We start from the raw sequence: 21256 nt of genomic DNA on the forward strand, positions 1-21256 counted from the left end.
CAACCACCCCAGAAGTCCCTCATCAGACAGCTGTCCCCATGTCACCCCTGAGCACGCAGGGCTGTGGAGAGGCTCACGTCTTCTGCTCAAGGTCTTACCTTGCAACATGGCCCAGCCAGGATCCAAGCCTGGGCTCCCAGCCAAGTCCACAGCATCGCCGACAGCACCCTGCTGGCCTCAGTGCCTCGATGCCAATCACACCAAGGTCCTGGGTGTACCTCGGCGCTGGGTGCTGGGGCTTCCTAGGATGACGTGTGTCACGCTGTTTCAGAAGAGTCCTGCTCTCTTGAATCCTGACAGTCCTCATCACCACAAAGCAGGGGTTGCTGGAAACAAGGCCCTGAGCCAGAAGGAAGCCCTCGGAGCAGGCATGGGCTGGGGAGAGACAGGAGCCCTGCCTCTCTGGGTGGCTCTGGTGACTGAAGTGCTGCAGCTATGTGCTGTGGCAGGAATCACAGCCTCCCTGAGCTGCTGAGCCCCCTCCCCTCGCCCTAGCATCCCGGCACTCAGCACTTGCAGTGCCCATGGCGCCCACACATGCATATGCAGACACATGGCGTGCATGCCAGCACATGTGTGCACACATAGACACACACCCACGCCCCACTCACATGTGCATGCACACATGGCAAGCAGCCCTGGGTCAGGAGGCTCCGCCTCACGAGAAGGCTTTATCCTGCCCTTGATGACACCTTCCCTGCCCAGAAAGGAGTGGGGCCTCTCTTCCGATGCACCGTCTGTCCCCTAGAGCGGACCCAACCTCTGTGCAGCTCATCTCTGTCAGCAGCACACGTCTTTGTCCTTGTACCCAGGCTTGACAGAGGCCATGACCAGAAGTCCATGCATGGCCACAGATGGCTTCAGGCCACCCCATGTGCACAGGGCTGTGCTGTGCCGCGTACAGACGTCCAGCGTGGGGCAGCGTGACTGGGGCTCCAGGCTCAGCTGCACCCCTCTGCAGGCTCAGACCCCACCATCCCTTTTCTCCACCGGCTGCTCCACCCTCCTGGCCATTCACCATTCCTGGAAGCGCAGAGTTGCTGGAGATGATCTGAGAGGAAGAGCACCTCAAATCCGCTGCCAAGGACCACACGGTGCCCTGAAGATGCATGCGTTGGAGTCCTAACCCGGCACCTCGGGGTGACATCTTTGCAGATGGAGCCTTTAAAGAGGGAATGAAGGTGAGCCAGGTTGTTGGTGCGGCCTCATCCCAAGTGACCAGTGTCCCTCAAGAGATTGGGGTGCAGAGGCACACGGGGGACCACGTGGGGACATAGGGAGAAGACGGTGCCTACCAGCCTAGCAGAGAGGGCTTGGAAGGGACCGGTCTCAGTGACTTCATCTTTCACTGTGCAGAAGCAGGTTTGTGCCGTCGCAGCTGCCTGCTCAGTGGCTCCTGCTGTGGTGGCTCAAGCCGGCTGCAAGGGTGGCATGGAGGATGACCCTCCTCCTACCCATCGCAGCCCCAGAGCAGGGTGGCGGTGAGGCCGAGTCTTCTGCAGACGCTTTAGGGGCACTGTGGCTGCTGTAGAGGCCACAGGCACACGATGGGGGTCTGGGGCTTCTGGATCTGGGAGAGGTACGCTCCAGGGCCGGTGTGCTGCGACAGGCAGGCCAGGTGGACTCGGGGGTGCGGGTGGGAGGAGAAGGCAGGGAGAGAAGGGGCTTTCAGAGAGGGCGACAGGGCCAGAAGCTGTAGGGAGCCCCGGGCGCCTGAGCAGGAGCCGGGGTGCAAGGAGAGGCAGAGGAGGCAGTGGGGCTGGCAGTGAGGAGGGCAGTGAGTGGGAGAGCGAGCCGACCGCGGGGCGCCATAAGCCCCTGCAACTTCACAACTTCACAGCAGCTTGATGGGGCTGCCAGGGCAGGGCAGGGGTTCTGGGCGAGCACAGACGCGGCAGGGCCTGCTCCGGGGTCCCGAGTCCTGGCTCCTCGGCCCGTCTTTCCCAGGGCTGCCTGCGGGGGGCTCAGCATCCAGGCTGGGATGGGGGGTCTCCGTGGCCCCTTCTGAGATGGGAGCTCATTGCTCTCCTGGGGTGCAAGTCAGCCTCCCACACTGGGAGCACGGACAGGGCCAAGGCCTCCAGAGGCTTCCGCCCTGCTCCTGGTCCCGGCCCCGGCCCAGAGTTCCTTGGAATCAGCCACCCCTGCTAGCAGACGGCTCCAGTCTTCTCCAGGCTGGGCCTCCAGGTCCACGCCACGGCTGTGCTTCCATGCGACTCCCAGGCCATCCCTCGCCACCAGCCCTGTGCCCTGGCTCTGGGCACCCACATTCCCTTGGAAGTGTGTGGTAGTCCTGGTGGCCACTCAGCCTTTCTGAGGACGGCCCCAGCCTGACACCCTTCCTCCTGCCCTTACTTCCCTCCCTGGACCCCAGCAGTCAGCCCTCACAGCATCTAAGCCAGTGACCTCCAGATGCTCCCTGCCACCCCTCCTGGAACCCTAGGCTTCTGTCCCAAGCAATTCCGGGAAGATGGAGCCGAGTCTCAGGCTGCCGGCCTGCAGCGGAGGGGAGCCCCACTTCCCCCTTGATCTTCTAAGAGTTAATGCACCAGCCTCGGGCTTGGCTCCAGGGAGTGGGGAAGGATATCTTGCCATTTTCTCTGGGTTACAATGCTGACAGTGAGCCAGTTGGGGGCAGGCCTGGGTGCCAAACAACAACCACCCCCGAAAAAAATTATGAATGGACCACAACAATGCAGGGCCCGGGGAGGAGGGGCGCCCAGCCTGTTGACAAGCGGCGGGGTCAGGGCCATGGGCCTGTAAACAAGTGCTCACAATGGCCCGCTTTCCTCCGGAGAGGCAGCTCCTCTCCAGGGCTGTCCCCTGGGCCCCGTCCGCCCTGTCCCTCATCCTCGGGCAGTCTGTCACTGCAAAGCCTGCCGCTTCCTCAGGGAAAAGTCCGGTCCTTTGTGAGTCCTCACTTCCTCCCCGTGTGGGAACCACTCCTGGGCCGGGACATCTGCCTCTCGGAGTCTTTCTCAGGGGCCCAAGGTGGGAAAGAGGAGGGTGCAGGCTGCAGGGGAGGGGGCTGCACCCTGGGCTGGGATTGTCATCACAGCCAGGAGGGAGAACAATGAGGGGCTTTCCTCTTCCCAGCGGCAGCTCTTTTGTGTGCGCTCCTGGGGAGGCAGGGGAATTCTTCTGTTTGCTTTGGTCTCCCTTTCTTTGGTTTGGCCTTTGGCTAGCCCCAGGGTCCTGGAGTCTGGAGGTGCAGTGTGCCAGCTGGGAGGCCCTGCTCAGGGCAGAGGCGGGTGGGAGTTGTGGAACACACCCGGGCTGTGTGTGCGAATGCAACCCAGCAGCAGGTGCAGCCGGTGAGAAGGAGGCGGAGGCGCAGGGCAAGGGCCCTATCTGGAGGGGAACCAGAGCAGCTGCAGCATCCAGTGACTCGCTAGCTCCTTGCACCATTCCAGGGAAGGGGCCCCAGGGGACCGGGCCACAGGGGACCGTGCCACAGGTGGGGGCTCCTGCTCCGTGACTGGGACAGACGTGGTGCCTTTGTCCCGGAACACAATGCCTGGGGAGCCCGCAGAGGCGGTCCCAGAAAGGGAGCTGCCTGGACTCCCAGCGCAGGGCTCAGAGAGGACGGGGCGACCCCATTCTCTGTGAAACCCTTCAGCCGGCAGTCAGGGTGGGGACTGTCCCAGCTGCGAAGTGCAGCCTGACTCCAGCCTGCTGGACTCAGGCCCCATTGCTAGCACTGCTCGAAACCCACTCAGTGCCAGGGTGATGCCCTCCATGGTCTTGGGTCCCCGTCCAAAAGGACCACGCCTAAGTCCCTTAGAAAGGCAAGGGCAGCAGCTGCTTCAGCACCAGCGGACCGATTCAGAGGTGTGTCCGAGCTGGTGAAGGTGCTCGTGTAGCCTGGCGGTGAAGCAGTGAAGCCCTGGACTCCATCAGCCTAAGCCCCGCAGCACCTGGCAGTGCCTCAGTTTGGCTTCCAGAGCAGCACTGTGCCCAGAGGAGTCGTCCTAGCACCCGGGCCAGGAGCTCTCTGCAAGGGTCAGGCAGCTCCTTATAAATCCAAGCGACCTATCGTCATGCAACTCGGCGTCTGCGCTCTCGGGCTTGGATTCCCGGGGAGTGAGAAGTTAGCTCATGTGAAAACCTGCACAGGAATGTTGAATGTTCACGGCCACTGTATTTGCAGCTGCCCCAAACTGGAAATGGCCCAGACACCTTTCATAGAGGAACGGCTGTGACCTGTGCTTCATCAGGCCACAAAACAGCAAAAGCTTGATCCACACAGCACTGCAGGCTCTCAAGGGAGCTGCACTGGGCGAACGTCGTCCACCTCAAAAGGCTCGAGGTGATGGCTCCTCTAAATCCCATTCTCGAAATACCAAAATCCTTGAGATGGGGGCTGATTGGGGTGCACAAGGGCTCAGGGGTGAGGTGGTGGGGAGGCTGGCACGGGGAGCACGAGGGAGCCCAGTGGCTCTATAATTATTTCCAAAAAAAAAGTGGAAACCAAAATCCCAAATGCAGCACTCCAAGCCCTGTCAGGGTCGCAGGGGTCCAGAAGACTCAGCCAAGCAGCAGCGACTCAGACCCCAGGGCAGACGGCGGGGACTGTGGGACCCCACTGCCCAGGCCAATTCTAGATGGCAGCGAAGGGGTTTGGATCCTGCGGTCAGTGAGGAATCTCCCAGGGGTCATCAGGCCCGGGGAGGCTGCCCCTCCAGGAGGCGGCGTGGGACCCCGTTCCAAGGCCCCTGTGGGCCCGCTAGCAGCATGGTGGGGCTTCCTCTCTAACTCAGCAAAGGCTGCTCTCCAACCCCGCTGGCAGTGCATCCTCCAGCAACCCAGGGGCTCTGAGATAGGTCCACTGGATCAACAAGCAGCTCTGTGTTTTATTTCTGGACGAACCTCCATCCTGTTTTCCATATCGGCACTAATTTACACTCCCACCAACAGTGTGCAAGGGGCCCCTTTCTGCACCATCCTCAGCGTCATCTTTGACAACAGCTCCCTAACAGGTGCATTTACCTGATAATTGATTAGCCGAGTGGACCACTCTTTCACATACCCACCGGCACTTCGTGGGTCTTCTTTTGAGAAATGTCCACCAGGTCCTTTATTCATTTTTAAATCAGGTTACTTGTTTTTTGCTACTGAATTATTTGAGTTCCTTAAATATTTTGGATATTAGCTGGGCATGGTGGTGGAAGCCTGTAATCCCAGGACTCTGGGAGGCTGAGGCAGGAGAATTGCAAGTTCATGCCCAGCCTGGGTTATTTAATGACTTAGTGACATTCTGTCTGAAAATAAAAAAATAAAAAGTGGGGATACAGCTCAGAGCAAAAAGTCTTGGGTTCAATCCTTAATATTACAAAAGATAATGCTAATTTTTTTGGATATTAACCTCTTATCAGGGACATGGTTTGCAAATATTTCCCCATTCCTTAAATTGTCTCTTTGCTTTGTGGGCATTTTTCTTGGCTCTTCAGAAGCTTTTTAGTTTAATGCCATCCCGTTTTCCTGTTTTTGCTTCGTGGCCATGCTTTTGGGGCTATGCAAAAGCATCGCTTTCCAGCCCAGTGCTCGGCAGCTTAACGGAGACATTCCCTGGGTGCCCTAGCTTTCTGTCTTCAGAACTCTCCGATTTCACCCTGGAAGGGCTCCAAGCTGGAGGGCACCGGCAATTAGGGACAGGCTCTCGGTGTCCGCCAGGGTCCCCAACCTTGTCCCCATGGAGTGACCAGGAGTTTCCTCCTAGCCGTCGCTCCCATTCCCCTGCCCTTTCTTCCAAAGCCTGGAGACTCCAGTGTGCACCACGTCCGTGAGGGCAGGAGGTGGAGCCCGTTTCCCAGGGCTCCACAGTCTTCTGCAGCACTGGGCGCTGCACCCCTGGGTGCTCCGCCTCCGTCAGCGTCAGCGTGTGATGCAGCCGAGTCCAGGGCTCCTGAGACAGTCCATCTGATCTGTGCTCCACACATAGTCAGCACTGATTTGCTCTCATTCTGGTTCAGTAACAGCAGGCGTCCATGAAGGCGCCAGCGCCTGTTACAGCCCAGAGCACTTGCTTCTGCCTCATGTTGTCATCGTCCTAGGCGGAAAGAAGGCCAGCGAGGAGGGGACCAGTAAGGATCCCGAGTGCTGGATTGCTTCCTGCGCCTTTGACCCTCAGCTAAGAGGCACGACCTTCACGGTTGTTGAACACAGATGGCTTTTAGAGGATATCCTTCCAGTGGCCTGGAAGACTGCGCCTTGTGCGCATGCTCCGCAACGGGAGGGCGCTGTGGGAAGTGGCCCTGGAGGGGGCGGGCCCACGTCGCCCGCCGTGGGAGCACGGATGTCTTCGTGGGAATAACTAATTTACTGAGAGGCATCGGACTGGAACAGGAGACAGGACAACTGAGCACACACCGGTCCCTCAAGCAGGCCCCCAGCGCACACAGGCACGCTTGTGCACACGGCTGTGCACGCCCCTGCCCGTCGCACACCTCGGCCCACGCACATACTGTGCCCTGCGGAAGGGGAGGCCCAGTCACCACAGCCGCATGGAGCTGGTCCTCCTGGGGAGGCTTACACAGCAGTCACTCAGCTAAGGCGTCCTGGTGACAGGACTTTGGACAGAACACGGCCCCGTCAAGTACTCCCACGGCAGGCGGGGTGCAAATCCGACTCGGTGGTGGAGGCAGGGTAGGGGCCCGGTGCCCCAGTGTCCCCTAATAAGGCCAACAAGTGGTATTGGCTGGGGTGTCCCAGAACACGCACGGCTGCCAGGTTTCCCGGGCCATGCCTTCCTCCTCGGTGACAGTCTGGGGACATTCGCAAGCCTGGGCTCAGACCAGGGCCCTACCTTCAACCCCACCCAGCAGGGTTCCGAGGAGTTTAGGCTGCAGGGATCAGCGCTGGGTGGAGCCGCAGCTCACAGGGTGGGCTCTCCAGGACAGAAGCCAGGGAGGGGCCCCATGGGACCCCAGCCTCAGCCTGCGTGTCTGGCGTCTTGAGGCCTGTCCAGCCTTCCTCCCGGAAAGGAATAAGGAACTTTCTTCGGCTGGAAGACCTCCTGCCTGGAGTCACTCTGCCACCTTCTGGCGACATCCTGGAATTGCAGCCCCACTGTGGCTGCGAGCGGGCTGTGTTCCTGGCTTCAAAGCCTTCCTAGTTCATTCCTCATAGCTCCCGAAGCTCTGTTCCACGAAGGCACCTGCTATCTTCCGGGATGCTCCTGTCCCACACAACAGCATGGTGCCCCCTTGCCTCCTGTAGGTCTCAGCTCGCAGAGTGCTAGATAGCCCGTAGCAAAATACGGTTGCACCATACAGAGATTAAGCAAACAGAGAAAGCAAAAATCACAGTGGGTTGGTGGGTTCTGGGGGTTGTTTATTCATTCATCAAACACTCGCCAAAACCTTGCATTCACTGGTGCTGTTCCATGTATTTGGAACAAGAGCAAAGTCCACAGGCAGAAGTCTCGTTCTCGTGGAGGGACAGACACAGTAAGCACACAGGCGCTCCTGCGACTGGCAGGGCAGCACAGCCGGGGGAAGGAGGCAGGCTGGCACGGGCAGGAGGCTGGGTGCTTGGCAGCTCCCAGGGAAGCGCTCACTGCGAGCTGCCATCAGCTGCAGGCAATGCCTCTCCCTTTGAAAAACAGCTCCGGGCTTGGTACTGGGCCTTAATGGGAACTGAGCTGTCGAACCTGGGACACCAGGCTACCATGCCTCTGAGTTAGCCTTCATGGGCTTCTCTCCTTTCCTTTCCTTTCTCTCTCACTCTTTTCTTTTCTTTCTTTCTTTCTTTCTTTCTTTCTTTCTTTCTTTCTTTCTCTTTCCTTCTAGTACTGGAGATGGAACCCAGGGCCTTTGCACTGACTACATCCCTATTTGTTTGTTCATTTTGAGACAGGGTTTCACTAAGTAAGTTGCTGGGGCTGGGTTAAAACTTGGGATCCTCCTGCCTCAGCCTCCCAGAGTGCTGGGATTAGAGACATGTACCACCACACTCAGCCTTTATTTTCTCTGACCCTCAGCAGTGTTTGATGAGCAAACGATTCCTTCATCTACCTTCTGAGGCACAGCATTTCCCTGCCTTCCTCCCAACCCCTGGCTGCCTTCTCAGGCTCCTTGACACATTTTCTTCTCTGCCAGCCTTTCAGCTACTAAGTTTTCTCTAGGGTTCTGTCCTCATCCTATTTTTTCCCCTTTGCTCTCCCCCCTGAGTGTCTTCCACTACTGGGAAGGAAAGGACCTGCAATCCATGCTGACCCTGTCCTGGGGAAGCATGACCAGAAGAAATCATCTTAGCATCACACAGAGCTCTTGGAAAACACGCCCCTGGTATTCTTCAGCAGTGTCCTTCGCTACAGTGTATGATTGGCAAGAGGTATCTGGTCTACCTGATACTGCTCATGGCAGACAAACCTGGGGTCTGGGTGCATGGGCACGATGCTCTTGAAAAATCAGGCGAGTCATGCACTTAACTGAAAACAAAATGGGGATGTTTCTAATGGAAAGAGTGCTCTCTGGCCAAGTGATGCTGCAGCAGCCAGGGTGTAGACACTGCCTGTGTTAAAGCCAGGCCAGAGCTTGTCATCCTCTGATATAAGGACCCGGCCAGCTGCACAGGCAGCCCTGGGCTTTGGCCTGCATGGCCTCTCCAGACCCTTGAAATTATTAAGAAAATCAGATATTGGCCAAGAGATCTGACCTCTGGTTTGACATTCTGTCCCTTGATGTGGCTTAAATTACCCTTTCTAAGAGACTAAAGCTCAGGCTCCAAACCTCATATTCCAATGGCTGTTAAACATCTCTCTGCCTGTCCCACTGAGGCCGAGAACGCATCCTCCTCTCTCCTGCCCTCCTCTCCTCTCAGTGGCTGCAGGACGGGAAGTTCCACCCCATGGTGTTCAACATTATCTAGATGCAGAGCAGATGGGCTGGAGCGGCCATGTGCCCACTGGGGTTTAAAGTGCTGCACACTCCTGAATCCTGCTGGGCTGTTCTGTCACCCACTGCCCGGCTCCAGTGCATTTTCCTATCTGCAGTTTAGTGTCCTGGGCAAGACCCTTGGGTTACAGCATGCAGCAGTGAGGCCGGTCTCCTTGGTGTAAGAACTCATCCAGCTGCAGCCTCTGACACTGAGGATTTCTAACTAACTAACACTGAGAATTTCATCAGCTTGCAATTAAAAATGCTTCCTTTAGCATTTTCTAATGCCAGAGCATAAGGAAGTGTTCCAAAGAAGACAAAAAGCCTGGCATGGTGGTGGCACAGGCCTGTGACCTTAGCATTCAGGAGGGTGAGGCAGGACGGTCAGGACTTGGAGGCCAGCCTAGGATACACCCTGATATGGGCTGTCAGAGGGGCCAACTGAGAGCGGCTGTGGCCAGGGCTGGAACAATTAGAGCAACAAAATACACAAAATAGCGTTGGGAGCCAGGTACAGGGAGCCACACCTGTAATCCCAGCACTCTGGGAGGTTGAGGCAGGGAGAGCACAAAAGTGAGCCCTGCCTGGGCACTTAGGCTGGCTTTGGTGAGGGACTGCACCTGTTTTATTACCAGTTGAAAAGAGCTCTGAGCAACAGGCAGGGCAGAAGGCGGGCCAGGAGCCAGGCTGTTCGGCTGCCTGGCACGGGGCTTGCTGAGGTCCCAGAGTTTTGTCGTGGTTGTTCCGGAGAATCCCACATTTCCTCAACGCTATAGGGCTTTCCCTCCAGCTGTGTCACGTTCTTGATCCAGCGGTTGTATTTGGCCAAGAGGGTGTATATTCCTGGGGTGTTCTTCTGCCCACAGCTCCTGCCCCAGCTGATAATGCCCACCTGGTACCACTTACTGCTCGACTCATCTGTGGTGCAGACGAGGGGCCCCCCGCTGTCGCCCTGTGGGCAGAGAACACAGATCAGTAGCCAGTCTCCCCTCAACTGGCACAACACAAGGGGGTCCAACCGCCTTCCTACTCCAGACTGCCGCAGGAAATCCCTGAGATGCCAGCCGGGCCCTGGGGGCAGCGTGCTGTGGTCAGGCTGGCTCAGGAGCTGTAGGGGCCAGGCTGCGGAGGGAGGAGGGGGAAGAGGGAGGCTTGGTGAGCGCTGCCAGCTCTCGGCTGGGGAGAGGGTTGGGGAAGCAGGCAGGTGCAGGGCTGGAGGCAGGCTGCGGTCACCCCAGGCCAGAGGCTCTGGAAAGGGCAGGAAAGGGAACACACACAAGCAGCATTGTTAGGGTTAGCAGCAGGACCCCCTCAGGTGCTCTTCTAGAGAAGTGGGGGAAAATGACTTCCCCTTTGAACTCTTCAGTGTGATGTTTGCCAGGGACTCGTGGCTATGTTTCCGGAATGCGAGCTGCCCTGTTGGTCTGGGCCTCACGTGTGGCCCGGTGAGGTGCAGCAATGTGCACATCCAAGCCCTGCACCGCATACACTGCTTGTGGCCTCCTTCTGTCCTTTGAATGGGGGCCAATGAGCCCCAAGGAGGAGGGCAGGCTTGCCGAAGGCCCCACAGTCACCAGGCCAGAGCTGGAAGCTGGGGTTTTCTGATGCCTGAGCCCTTGCTCACTCTTTCACCCTGGTGCCACTGCTCCCTCGCCTGCGAAGCAACAGCCCTGCCGGGGGCTTTTCTCTAGGAGGGGGTGCCCCACCCCGGCTGTGACTGCACATGGCACCTGGAACGATGGGTGGTGAGGGGCTCCAGGAGGGGAGGAAGGGGAGGACGTTTTCTCATCTCTGCGAGTAGTTATCCTGGTTCCCATTTTGAAATTAGTAAGTTCAGGGCCAGAAGAGTTTGAACCCTAACAAATCTTCACTGAGGGGAAACTAATGGCCCGGCCTAGGGGACACAAGACCTGCAGGTCCAGTGCAGGGGAGGCACTGGGACAGACAGGACAGCTGTGTGGGACTTCACGGGAGAGGGTGACTGTGTCACACAGCAGTGTGCGGGGGACTCAGCAAGGGTCTCGGACCAGAGTGCGGGGCTCCTGGTGAGCAGGGCCCTGATGGGGGAATGTGGGGGCTGCTCAGGGGGAGCCGGGCAGGGGGTGGGAGCATCATGGGTTAGAGGAGGGGAAACCATGAGAGGCAGAAGCAAGGCATGAGAAGGTTAGGAAAGAGAGGAGGATGGACAGGGTGGACCCAGCTGGTGACAGCCACAGATGGACACTGGACATGGACAGCGAGGACAAATCAGGATCACAGGATACAGGGAATGGGAGCAAAGTGTGAAGAATGAAGACCAGCAAATGTGTTTGAGTGCAGTTTAGTCCCATCATGGAACACACCTCCGAGCAGATGGGCCTGGGTGCACAGAGCAGGGTCCGCTCTGCCGGAGGACACCCAGCCGGCTGACCCTTCCCGGTACAAAATGCTGCCTCTCTCACTTGCCTGTCTCAGGTGGGTGGGTGTGCTTTGCAGTTACGGGGCAAGAACACAAGCAGTGGACTTTCCACTCAAATTGTTCATTCCATGAATGTGATTTTTATCATTTTTTCTTCTTATGAAGGTATAAATGTTATAAAAATCTTTTAAAATGTTGCCTTGGTTATTTTTTTCCATACATAGGAAGAACTGTTTATAATAGGGATCCTCAACTGTCTGTGGCCTGTTAACAGTGAGAAAAGCTTCATCTGTATTTCTAGCTTCTTCTCACCCCTTGAATTACTGCCTGAGTTCTACTTCCTGTCAGAACAGGGAGCTTTTAGCTTCTCATAGGTGTGCAAACCATGCATGTGGAGAATCTAGGCTATGTGCTCCTGATGAGAATTCAATGCCTGATGATCTGAGGTGGAGTTGAGGCAGTGATGCTAGCACTGAGGAGTGGGTGAAAACACAGATGAACATTGGCAGAGAGGTCTGACTGCACAGAGACCATAATAAATCAACTGCTTGCAGACTCATGGCAAAACTCCAGCAGTGAGAGGCAAGTAACAAGCTACATCTCATGGCAGACTTCATAGTGGGAAGTGAGTCAATGTACTTCAATTGTATAGCTGCATCTGGGCCAGGTTTTAAGTCATAATTTGAAAATTATTTTAGTCCAAGTGTGGGCTGGCAATTATTTTATTTGCTATACCTCTTTCTTGCACTGCATAATTGTCTCAGTCAGTTTTGGTAAGCCCACTGTTAACCCTAGCCAAAATGAGTAAAAATCAAATGTTACTGGAGAGTTTCTTTGAAAAGGGGACAAAGCCCAATGATGAGACAGCAGAAGACTCTAAGACTGCCAACAAAAGCAAAGCTGCGCTTAAAAGAAAATACCAAGAGTCCTACATAATGACAGGTTCATCACAACAGGTGATTCACATTCCCCAAACTCATTTTGTATAATACAGTGATACCTGTTTGGTTTGCAAACAGAAGCATTTGGCAACATTTTGTTTTTGTTTGCTAATTCTGCATTGGGTGATGAACATGACCACGGCCATCTTTCCCACATAAACAGGAATGTGGCCATCTTTTCCAGAATCATGGAATGAGTTAAGTTTGTGAACGAGGTACTGGTGTATGTGGCAATCGGCTATCCAACAAAGCCACAAAACTTTCAAAACTGCCCATTCACCTTGAATTAAAAGATAAGCCTTTGGAGTTTTCCAAAAGAAAGAAACATGAACACAAAGAACAGAAGCAATTACCAAAGGCCACTACTTCTTCAAAGTGCCTGAGAACATCGTTCTCAATGGCTCACTGCATTATTAAAGCTAAGAAACCCTTTACTATTGCTGAAGGGTTGATCCTGTCTGCTGCTAAGGACATTTGTCATGAGCTTTTGGGAGAGCCCACAGTTCAAAAGGTGGCATGTGTTCCTTTCAACTAGCACCATAACTAGTCTGATGAAATAGAAGAGGATACCAAGCATTGTTAGAGAGGATTAATGAGTCACCCTGGTACACAATCCAGGTTGGCAAGTCTACTAATGTTGACAAGGTAACAATCCTTCCTTCTGTGTGATATATTTTTCAGGAAGATATGTGTAAGGATTGGTTATGTGCAGTTTTCTTGCCAACCAATAACACAGCTGAAGAAATATTCAAATTTTTGAATGATTATGTATCAGGAAAACTGAACTGGTCAATTTGTGTTGATGCATGCATGGACAGAGTGGCTGCCATGAGTGGACAGCTTTCTGGTTTCACTCCTTGGATCAAAGAGGTCACTTCTAGATGTGTGTCTATGCATTTGTCATCCATAGAGAAATGCTGACCAGACAAAAAGGTCACCTGAGCTCAATATTTTGCAGGATGTGATTAAAATGATCAACTACATTAAAGTACATGCCCTTGACTCACATCTGTTCAGGCAGTTCTGTGAGGAGATGGAAGCAGAGCATATACATCTTCCCCAATACATGAAGTGAGATGGCTTTCTAAAGGTAGATCCCTGGCCAAAGTTTTTGAGTTATGAGAGCTACTGCAGAGATTTCTTTGGGAAAAATAGTCTCTGGCAGTGCATTTCAGTGACACAGAATGGGTCCTAAAACTTGCTTGTTCATGTGACATATTCAGCCCAACCAATGAACTCAATCCATCTGTCACTGATGGGAACAATAACAGTGTTCAAGTTGCCAGATAAAGTGGCTGCATTCAAAGCCAAACTGGAATTATGAGGCGTATGAGTGAACATTGGGATATTAGACATGTGTCAGCATTAGCAGAGATTTTGAAAGAGACTGAGCCAGCACATTCTTTCTCCTAGCTGGTGCATGATCACCTATCTCAGCTTTCAAAGGAATTTGAGCATTACTTCCAATCACAAAAGATCCCTGGACTGAGAGGGAATGCACAACACATTTGTGAATATGCCAGGTGAAAAGACTTTGTCTGTAGTAGAAGATCATTTGCTTGACATTGTAAATGCTGGTGGCCTTGAAAGTATGTTTGAGACAATGTCCAATCTCCACAGGTTCTGGATTAAAGTCAAGGCTGATATCCTGAGATTGCCTCAAAACCACTAAAAAGCCTGCTCGCATTTCCTGCATCCTATCTTTATGAAGCAGGTTTTTCTGCAGTAACAGCAACCTGAATGAAATTAAGGAGTAGACTGGACATAAGCAACACACTGTGGATGTCACTGTCTCTCATCACTCCAAGAAGGGGCCATTTAGTTGCAGGAAAACAACTCTGGGCTCCCACTGATTCTGCGTAATGGCAATTTGGATAGTAATACAAATAAGTGCACAGTAAGTGTAATGTGAGTTAATCAAGCAGGCCTAAATGTGAGTAAGCAGGACAGCCCCCAACCGAACTGCCCAAAGCCCAGTGCCACCCACCACTCTCAAACCCCTTTTGCACCCGCAGACTCAGGACCTTGGGGATTTCTCTGTGGCTGCTTTACTGATAGCCACAGAGAGCTGGCTGCCTGAGCTCCCTTACTTGAGCATTTGCCATGGGCTGAGCCTTGGATGGGGCACTGGGAATTTGTGTTTTGGAGCTGGGGACAGGGGACAGATAAGAACACAGCTCCCTGTGACAGTTGCTGCTTCAGGGGGACCAGCATTGTGTTACTGGGTGTGGATCTTATATTTTGCTTGATTGTGCTACTTAAAATACTTTTTAAAGCTGAACATTTTATTTTGAGGTAATGGTGGACTTTATGCAGTTGAAATAATACAGAGCTCCTGTGTCCCCTCAGTTTCCCCAGTGATATCTGGCAGTACTGTAGTACAATCAGGACTCCAACACTGATACCGTCAGAAGACAGAGCACCCCCATGGCCACCAGGATGCCCCCTCTGCCCTTCAGTAGTCCCACACCCCCTCTTCCCACCCCATCCCCTGCATCACTCCTGGGGACCTCCAACACAGGCTTTAGCTGTACAGAGTGGGAGGGATGGAAAGAAGCGTGCCTGCTCTATCTTTCCTGGAATCAGAATTCTACTTTGTTTTGCAACATTTGAAATTGCCCAGAAAGTGAAGAAAACACAAGGCTCACAGAACCTTTATTCCGGCTTTCTTTTCGGTCCTCCCAGGGCTCACGACACGGGGATCTCCTTCTGGACCAGGTGTGTGTTGCTGGACCCCCTGCTGCTGCTGACCTCAGATCCCTGCTCCATTCTCTCCCACCTCACTGCTTCAAACCCTGCCCCAGAAGCCCCCTCCCAAGGCCCCTTATAGCTTAGCCAGGAAAGCTACCAGCCTCTCTGTATTGCACGGTAATAGATAATGCATGGACGAGCACGCTCCCCTTCGTGGGCAGCCTGTCCTCCCCTGCACAGTCACCCCACATCTGCATTTGTAGTTTCACATCCACGACCAGAGCCACTGCTCAGCCAGCGAGTAGGTCCCTAGCTCTCATCAGGTGGCCTCGAGCAGGACAGAGAGCATCTTTGAGCTTAAGTACCAATCTTATTCATCCTAGGAACCAGAGGACCTAAGCTCTGAATTTCTATTTTTCTAGTGACCCATCAAAAGGGATAGGGATTTTAATATTGTGGTGTTCATTTCATTAAACCGCCTATGAGATGAAATTTTGGTTCAATGACAACTACTTGCACCACTGGTTGTCCACCTTGCTCCCTCCCCAGGAGCGCGTGGGTCCCTGGGGTGAGGAGCAGATCATCCATGGGCCCCAGGGCCCAGTGTGCTCAATCAGGGCTGCTTAATGAATGAGCTAAAATGACTCCTTGTATGGCCCTCAACTCCTCATTGGCTTTTTGTTCTGTAAGAATTCCCAGAAGTGGGAAAAGTGACGGAGCCCGATTTACCTAGTGTTCCGGAAGAAGAGTGGAACTACTTCCGAAAGGTTGCTGCCTGCTGACCCCCAGGTGTGCCCAGAGGCCGCTGTACACAGTGTTCAGAGACTCTGCCATCCCTGCCCCTGCTGCCTGGCTATAGGCCCCGATTCCCATGCATTTCCAGAATCTTCGCCATCTCTTCCGAGTAGAGAGAGGTGGCCCGAGTTACCTGGCAGGCGTCGTAGTTCTTGTTCTGGTACCCGGCACACAGCATGTTTTTGGTGAGTTTTGAGAACAGCTTGGAACATTCCTTCCAGTCCATGATGACCATTGGCACTTTCATCAGATCGCTTTTCATGGAGTTTTTTTCAGCTGGACCACAGAGAAAGGGTCATTAGCAGAGCCACTGGGGAGTGGGTCTCCATGGAGATGACACAACTGGCTGTGCCCTAGTGAGCACCCTGCACACCTCAGCCCCCATCCCTGCCCTCAGCCCACACTCCTCCTGGTCTACTCTCTGTGGCCCTCAGTGGCACCACACAGCCCACGCTTCCCCGACTTTCCCTCCTACTGGACCATCCTCTCTTGTAGAACCTCACTTCCCCCAGGAGGGCCTGACTCCCGCCGGCCCTACTGACTGCACTGTCCTGCCTCATCAGTTTGTTTGCCCCTGGCTACCGCTTATTATGGGCAATAGCTTCCCCGAAGGGCCATGTGGAACCAGTTTGCACCCCAGTGAAAATGCACAAGGGTGGGTTGGCTGCAACTCTTCAGAGGGGTTAGAGGCGGGTTTGTGGTCTGGGCATGCAGGTGCCAGCAATTTGCCTGGACTTCTCTTCTTCTTCATCAACTCTGAGCATACAGAATTTCATAACTCTTCCCCTTACTGAGGGTTTTTAATCTCATGTGGTCCCATCTGCTTCTAGCTTTGAGAACTCCTTGGAGCCAGAACCCGAGCTCTACCCACCTCCTCTGCTGAGCTCCGGAAATGGCCCCCCATGACCCAGACCCTGGCTCGCTCCAAATCACCCCATGGACTCAAGTCTGCTGTCCCCATAACTCCACTGCCTGCTGTCTGCTTTTGGCTTTGCCAGGTTTTCCTTAAGGGAGGCCAGAAGGTCTTTCGTCACACCTTTCTGCCCTGCATGCTTTCTCCTATTCTGGCCAGGGAACAGCCTCACAGGTAACAGTGAACTCCTGTCTAAGAGCGCTGGGCAGGGCTGCAGGATGTCCCTAGGGGGTGCCTAGCCCACGGTGGGCATCAGGGACACTAGTAGGAAGTAGTGGGACCCATCCCTGGGTGCCACCTGAGAATAAAGAGCAGAGGGGCCTCTGGGCAGCTGGACTGTAAATTCCATTAAACAAAGGAGCCTGTACTGAAGGAGCATTTCAGCCTGGCCTTGGGGATGCGCTCCCTGGTGGGTGTCTGAGAGGAGCCACCGCTGGTTTGCCGGGGCAAGTCCTGCCCGCCCCTCCTCTTTGCTCCCCTCTCCCTCCCACTGCAAGGCTCTTCCTCAGTGGCTCTCCCGAGATATGGGTGTCATGTACTTGAACTGGTCTGTCCCCATCCTGCCACCCAGCACTCGAGCCAGCTGATGGGGCTGGGCTGCGGGGGCAGGCAGATGGGCACTTTCAGGCCGTTGAACTTGATGGGTGAGGCCAGCAGCAGCAAGCCGATATCGTTGTCCATGGTGGCTCTCACGTAGCCCCTGTGGCAGATGATGCTGGTGACCTGCTTAATTTCCAAGCGTGGGTTGGTTAAGTCGTTGGTCCCCACCACCACACGCAGTTCTTTGGGGCTGGTTGTGGCAGAGAAAGGAAGGGAGGACAGGAAGGAAGTCACAAAAGTACCCGGAATTCTCTGAACCTCCAAACCTACATTGCATGTACTTCTAGGGACCTTTAGGATGGAGCTATGGGGCCTGTTGCTCAGAAGGTGGGAGGATTAAAAAAGTAGAGGGAGAGGGCAATGCAGAGCATTCCCTCAGGGGAACGAGGTACCAGAAGAGAGCAGAGGCGAAGCTCAAACTGGACCCTGGGAACCCACACAGGACAGCTAGGCACAGATCAAAGTAGCTGTCAAGATGGTACCACACACGTGAATGGCCACCCACACTGCACACATGGCCCAGCCACTCAGTCAAAACAAGTCAGAGTCCAGGAGCAGAGCTGAATTTGGTCCCACCACTGGCTAAGCAGGAAGGCCTTCAGTGATAAGTCAGTCTGGGGACCTGCTCCTGCTGGCCATGAGTTTTCCAGTGGCCAGTCCCTAAGTATCCCAGGAAGAAGGTGTTCTTGTTTCACCAGGGTGAAACTCCATAGGGCTTTGTTCTGTTTTCCAGTGCAGGGATTGAACCCAGGGCCCTGTGCATGCTGGGCAAGTGCTCCACCTCTGAGATACAACCACAGTTCTGTCCATAGGGTGTTGATCCAGCTTTCTGGGTATTTTCCAGCTGTCTTAAGGAGGTAAAGCTGAATGCACGTGTGTGGAAGTCAGGATTTCAATCCTGCCTTTGTGTCCTAGGCACGTGCCTTGGGTGGACTGCCCAACTGTACCAGACCACAATTCCCTACCCATGAGGTAGAGTTACTGCTTCTACCTGCCCAGAGGGTTGCTGCATGGTCAAATGAGCAACACAGGTGACATCTTTGCAGGGTCCCTGGTGAGGGGTTAATTAGTAAATGCCTGTCTGAAGACAGCCTGTTCAGCTGTCTGGTAAACCAGACTCCCAGAATTAGGATTTCCTCCTAGGAGCCCTCAAGTGACCATGCCCTCTGGCTCATCAGGCTGCAGGTGCTCCATCGTGACCTCAGGGCAGCTGGAGTCCCTGTTCCCCACCCAGCCTCAGTCAGGGGCCACAGTCTCCCCAGGCGGCGGGGCGGGGGAGTCCTTCCTGTCCTGTCCAGCTCGGGGGGGGCAGCGCTAGACTCTCTGTTGGTAGTCAGGTCTGGTTGAGTGCACGGGTGCCCTGGGCTGCCCTGGCAGAAGCGTGGGCTGCCCGGCCTGGGTACTCACGATATTTCCTCGGAAGTTAAGCAGTGAGCAGCTGTGAGGATCCACCATGCGCTGAGGATGGTGCCACCACAAAGGTGCTCATTGGCGACCTGAATGCTCACCTGCCATGGGAACTCACCCTCCCCCGCCTCTCTCCCCCCGACGATCCGGGAATATTGAGTTCTGTCATTGAAAATGGGTCTTTCACCACATCCTGCAGGGAGGAAGAGAGAGGAGGAAGGAGCTGCATCAGCATCCACAGGGCCGGCAGGGCTGAGAGGAGGGGCTTGAAAGCAGATGCCCCTGTTCCTGCACTGGTCCTGGCTGGCAGAGCAGTGGCCCTCAGGGAAGTTCCGCTTCTCTGGGACCCGTGAATATTTTCCCTCACAAAGCAACAAAGACTCGGGGAGATGCAATGAAGATCCCTAATCAGTTGACCTCAAAATAGAGAGTGTCCTGTACGCACCAGAGGGACCCATTCACTCCCAGGGCACGTAAGAGAGCTGGAGAGGTGGCTGGGCTGTGGCTCAGCAGTAGGGCACTGGCCTGCCCTGGGTCAGGGCCTGGGTTCCATCCCCAGCACCAAAGAATTGAAAACCTGATAGAAGAGGGCGAAGAATCAGTTAGCAGCAGATGTGAGTAGGGGAGAAAGGAAGGCGCAGAGAGACCCTGGCCACGCAGAGCGGCTGCAGTGTGGGGTGGGGAGCAGAGGCTGCAGCTGCTGTGCTGGTGGTGGTGGGGTGATGTCCCTCTGTGAGGCCGAGCCTGGCCCCCTGTGCCCGCCCGAGTCTCCAGCTTGCTTCCAGAACAAGGGCCGAGTTTGACCCTAACAGCCCAAGATGCCCCGTGCCCCTTGCTAGATGCTCCTTGGCCAACATCAGCTCAGCAGCAGCTTTGAGGATTCTGGAGAGTGCGTTGCAGTGACCCAGGGGGGTCATTTTTGGTTTAAAAAATGGAGAACTTAGCAATGTGCATCGAGAACCTTCGGCTGTCAGTAACACAGACGAGCTCTGTAGGACGATTGGACTTGTACTTCCTCTATTTTAGTCAGCAGGCACAAGCAGTGTGGCAGGCACATTTGCAAGCACCTTATAGAGGCCAAGTTCTCTTTAAGGGTCACAACCACTCCACAAGGTGGCTACCTTTATTTCATCCCCATTTTACAGTTGGGACAACTGGTACTCTAAGTGATTTGCCCAAGGTACACAGCTAGTCGGTGGCCCAACTAAGATTTGAAGGCAGTCATTCAAGCATCAGGATTAGTGCTCCTCCCAGCCCCAGTGCTGCTCTCTCCACGGTTGCCTGGTTTTCTCCCTCACAGGTTTAGGTCTCTGCCTGAGAACCACTTCTGCCTAGAGGCTGTCACTGGCCTATACTTGGCATAGTGCTCCTGTCCTGCCTCTCTGCATCTCTCCTGCTTCGTCATACCCCTCACTGCGTTAGCATGGCGTAGACCCACTGATCTTGACCTGACTCTGACACCAGCATGAAGCGCCACGTGGAGACTGGCGTGTGCTGGGTGACGCTGGGGCCCGATCACACCCGCCTGGAGAAGCACTGAGCAGCCTCCAGGGCTCCTCTGAGTCCAGGATTCCACCCTGGAAAACGCATCCTAAGGGGAAATCTGTGCTGGAAGATGGCCACTGCCGTGATGATTGGAATAGCAACAAACTGAAAGGAACCTGAGCGTTAGGGGCGAACAGTGTCCTGACCACCTGGGTCAGCAGCTACATCCCTGCCATCAGCATTATGCTCCTGGGCAATTTTTAAGGACGTCGGAAAATGCCTGTGATCTAAAAAGTCAGGACAAAAGTAACATTTAAAACTTGTGACTGTAGACATGGGGGAGGACGTACGTCAAGATTCCCGGAGCGCAGAGCTCACTGGCTGGCAGGTGACTGTCACAGACATCTCCTCTCTGAGAAACAGCGGTGGCCCTTGCCAAAAGCTCGGAGGCAGACAGCAGAGCCTGACCCTGGCTGTCACTTACATCACCTGATCTGGGGAGGCTGCATCCTCTGCTCCTCATTCCCGAGGGCCTCAGGCGGTTCCTACCCTGTGTGGCCGATTTAAGGACAGAAGGAGACAGAGGCTGAGATGCCTGTGAGATGCCTGGCACAGTGGAAGTCCTGGCACGGCTGGCATAGCTGGCAGAATGTCTTATCCATTTTGCACCAAGTCCCCGGACTGGCAGGCCCGCCTTCCCTGCCTGGTCTGAGAGCAGCACCAGCACAGAGCCATGTGGAGTTTCCGATCTGCTTTTGAGCCCAAGCTTAGAAGCATCGCTGGCTGAGGAGAGGGTGGGGAGTGATTCAAATGATGGTGCTTTTGGGCTTCCTTGCAATTAGATCTGAGGGGCCAGTTCTGCTGATGATCGCCTCACACCACTGCCTCACACCATGCTCCATGCAGCTGACCCAGGCTGGATGAAGGAGGCCAGGTGAACAGGCTGTGCACTGTGCCAGAGGCTGTGGGAAGCGAATCAGGCAAATAGCTCCACCATTTCCCTGTGAGTGACTTTCGACAAATCCTTAGCCTCCAGCAGCTCCCTCCATCCGGCCCCAGGCTAAGGGCAGAAACTGTAGCTCCGTGGTGAGATGGGCATTAGACATGGGGAGCGCTGGAGGTGACTGCTGCTAAGGAGCCGGCAGCC

At 54.7% G+C, this 21256-nt stretch overlaps 1 protein-coding gene across 2 annotated transcripts in view; it reads right to left on the reverse strand.

Moving 5' to 3' along the window:
- Nucleotides 1-21256, reverse strand: part of Prss55 (serine protease 55) — a 98195-nt gene that overhangs the window by 13770 nt on the left and 63169 nt on the right. For both annotated transcript variants that reach the window (XM_087216695.1, XM_021261352.2), the window contains 4 exons: nucleotides 18625-18817; nucleotides 17157-17407; nucleotides 15838-15980; nucleotides 99-9831 (listed from right to left, as the gene is read on the reverse strand). In XM_087216695.1, coding sequence (XP_087072821.1) covers nucleotides 9508-9831; nucleotides 15838-15980; nucleotides 17157-17407; nucleotides 18625-18817 — 911 coding nt within the window. In that variant the 3' untranslated portion in view covers nucleotides 99-9507. The remainder of the gene's footprint in view (nucleotides 1-98; nucleotides 9832-15837; nucleotides 15981-17156; nucleotides 17408-18624; nucleotides 18818-21256) is intronic.

This window comes from Heterocephalus glaber, unplaced genomic scaffold (assembly GCF_053883595.1).
Source record: "Heterocephalus glaber isolate CG9 unplaced genomic scaffold, H.glaber_assembly_v1.0 deba00001460, whole genome shotgun sequence".
In the NCBI taxonomy this organism is placed as follows: domain Eukaryota; kingdom Metazoa; phylum Chordata; class Mammalia; order Rodentia; family Bathyergidae; genus Heterocephalus; species Heterocephalus glaber.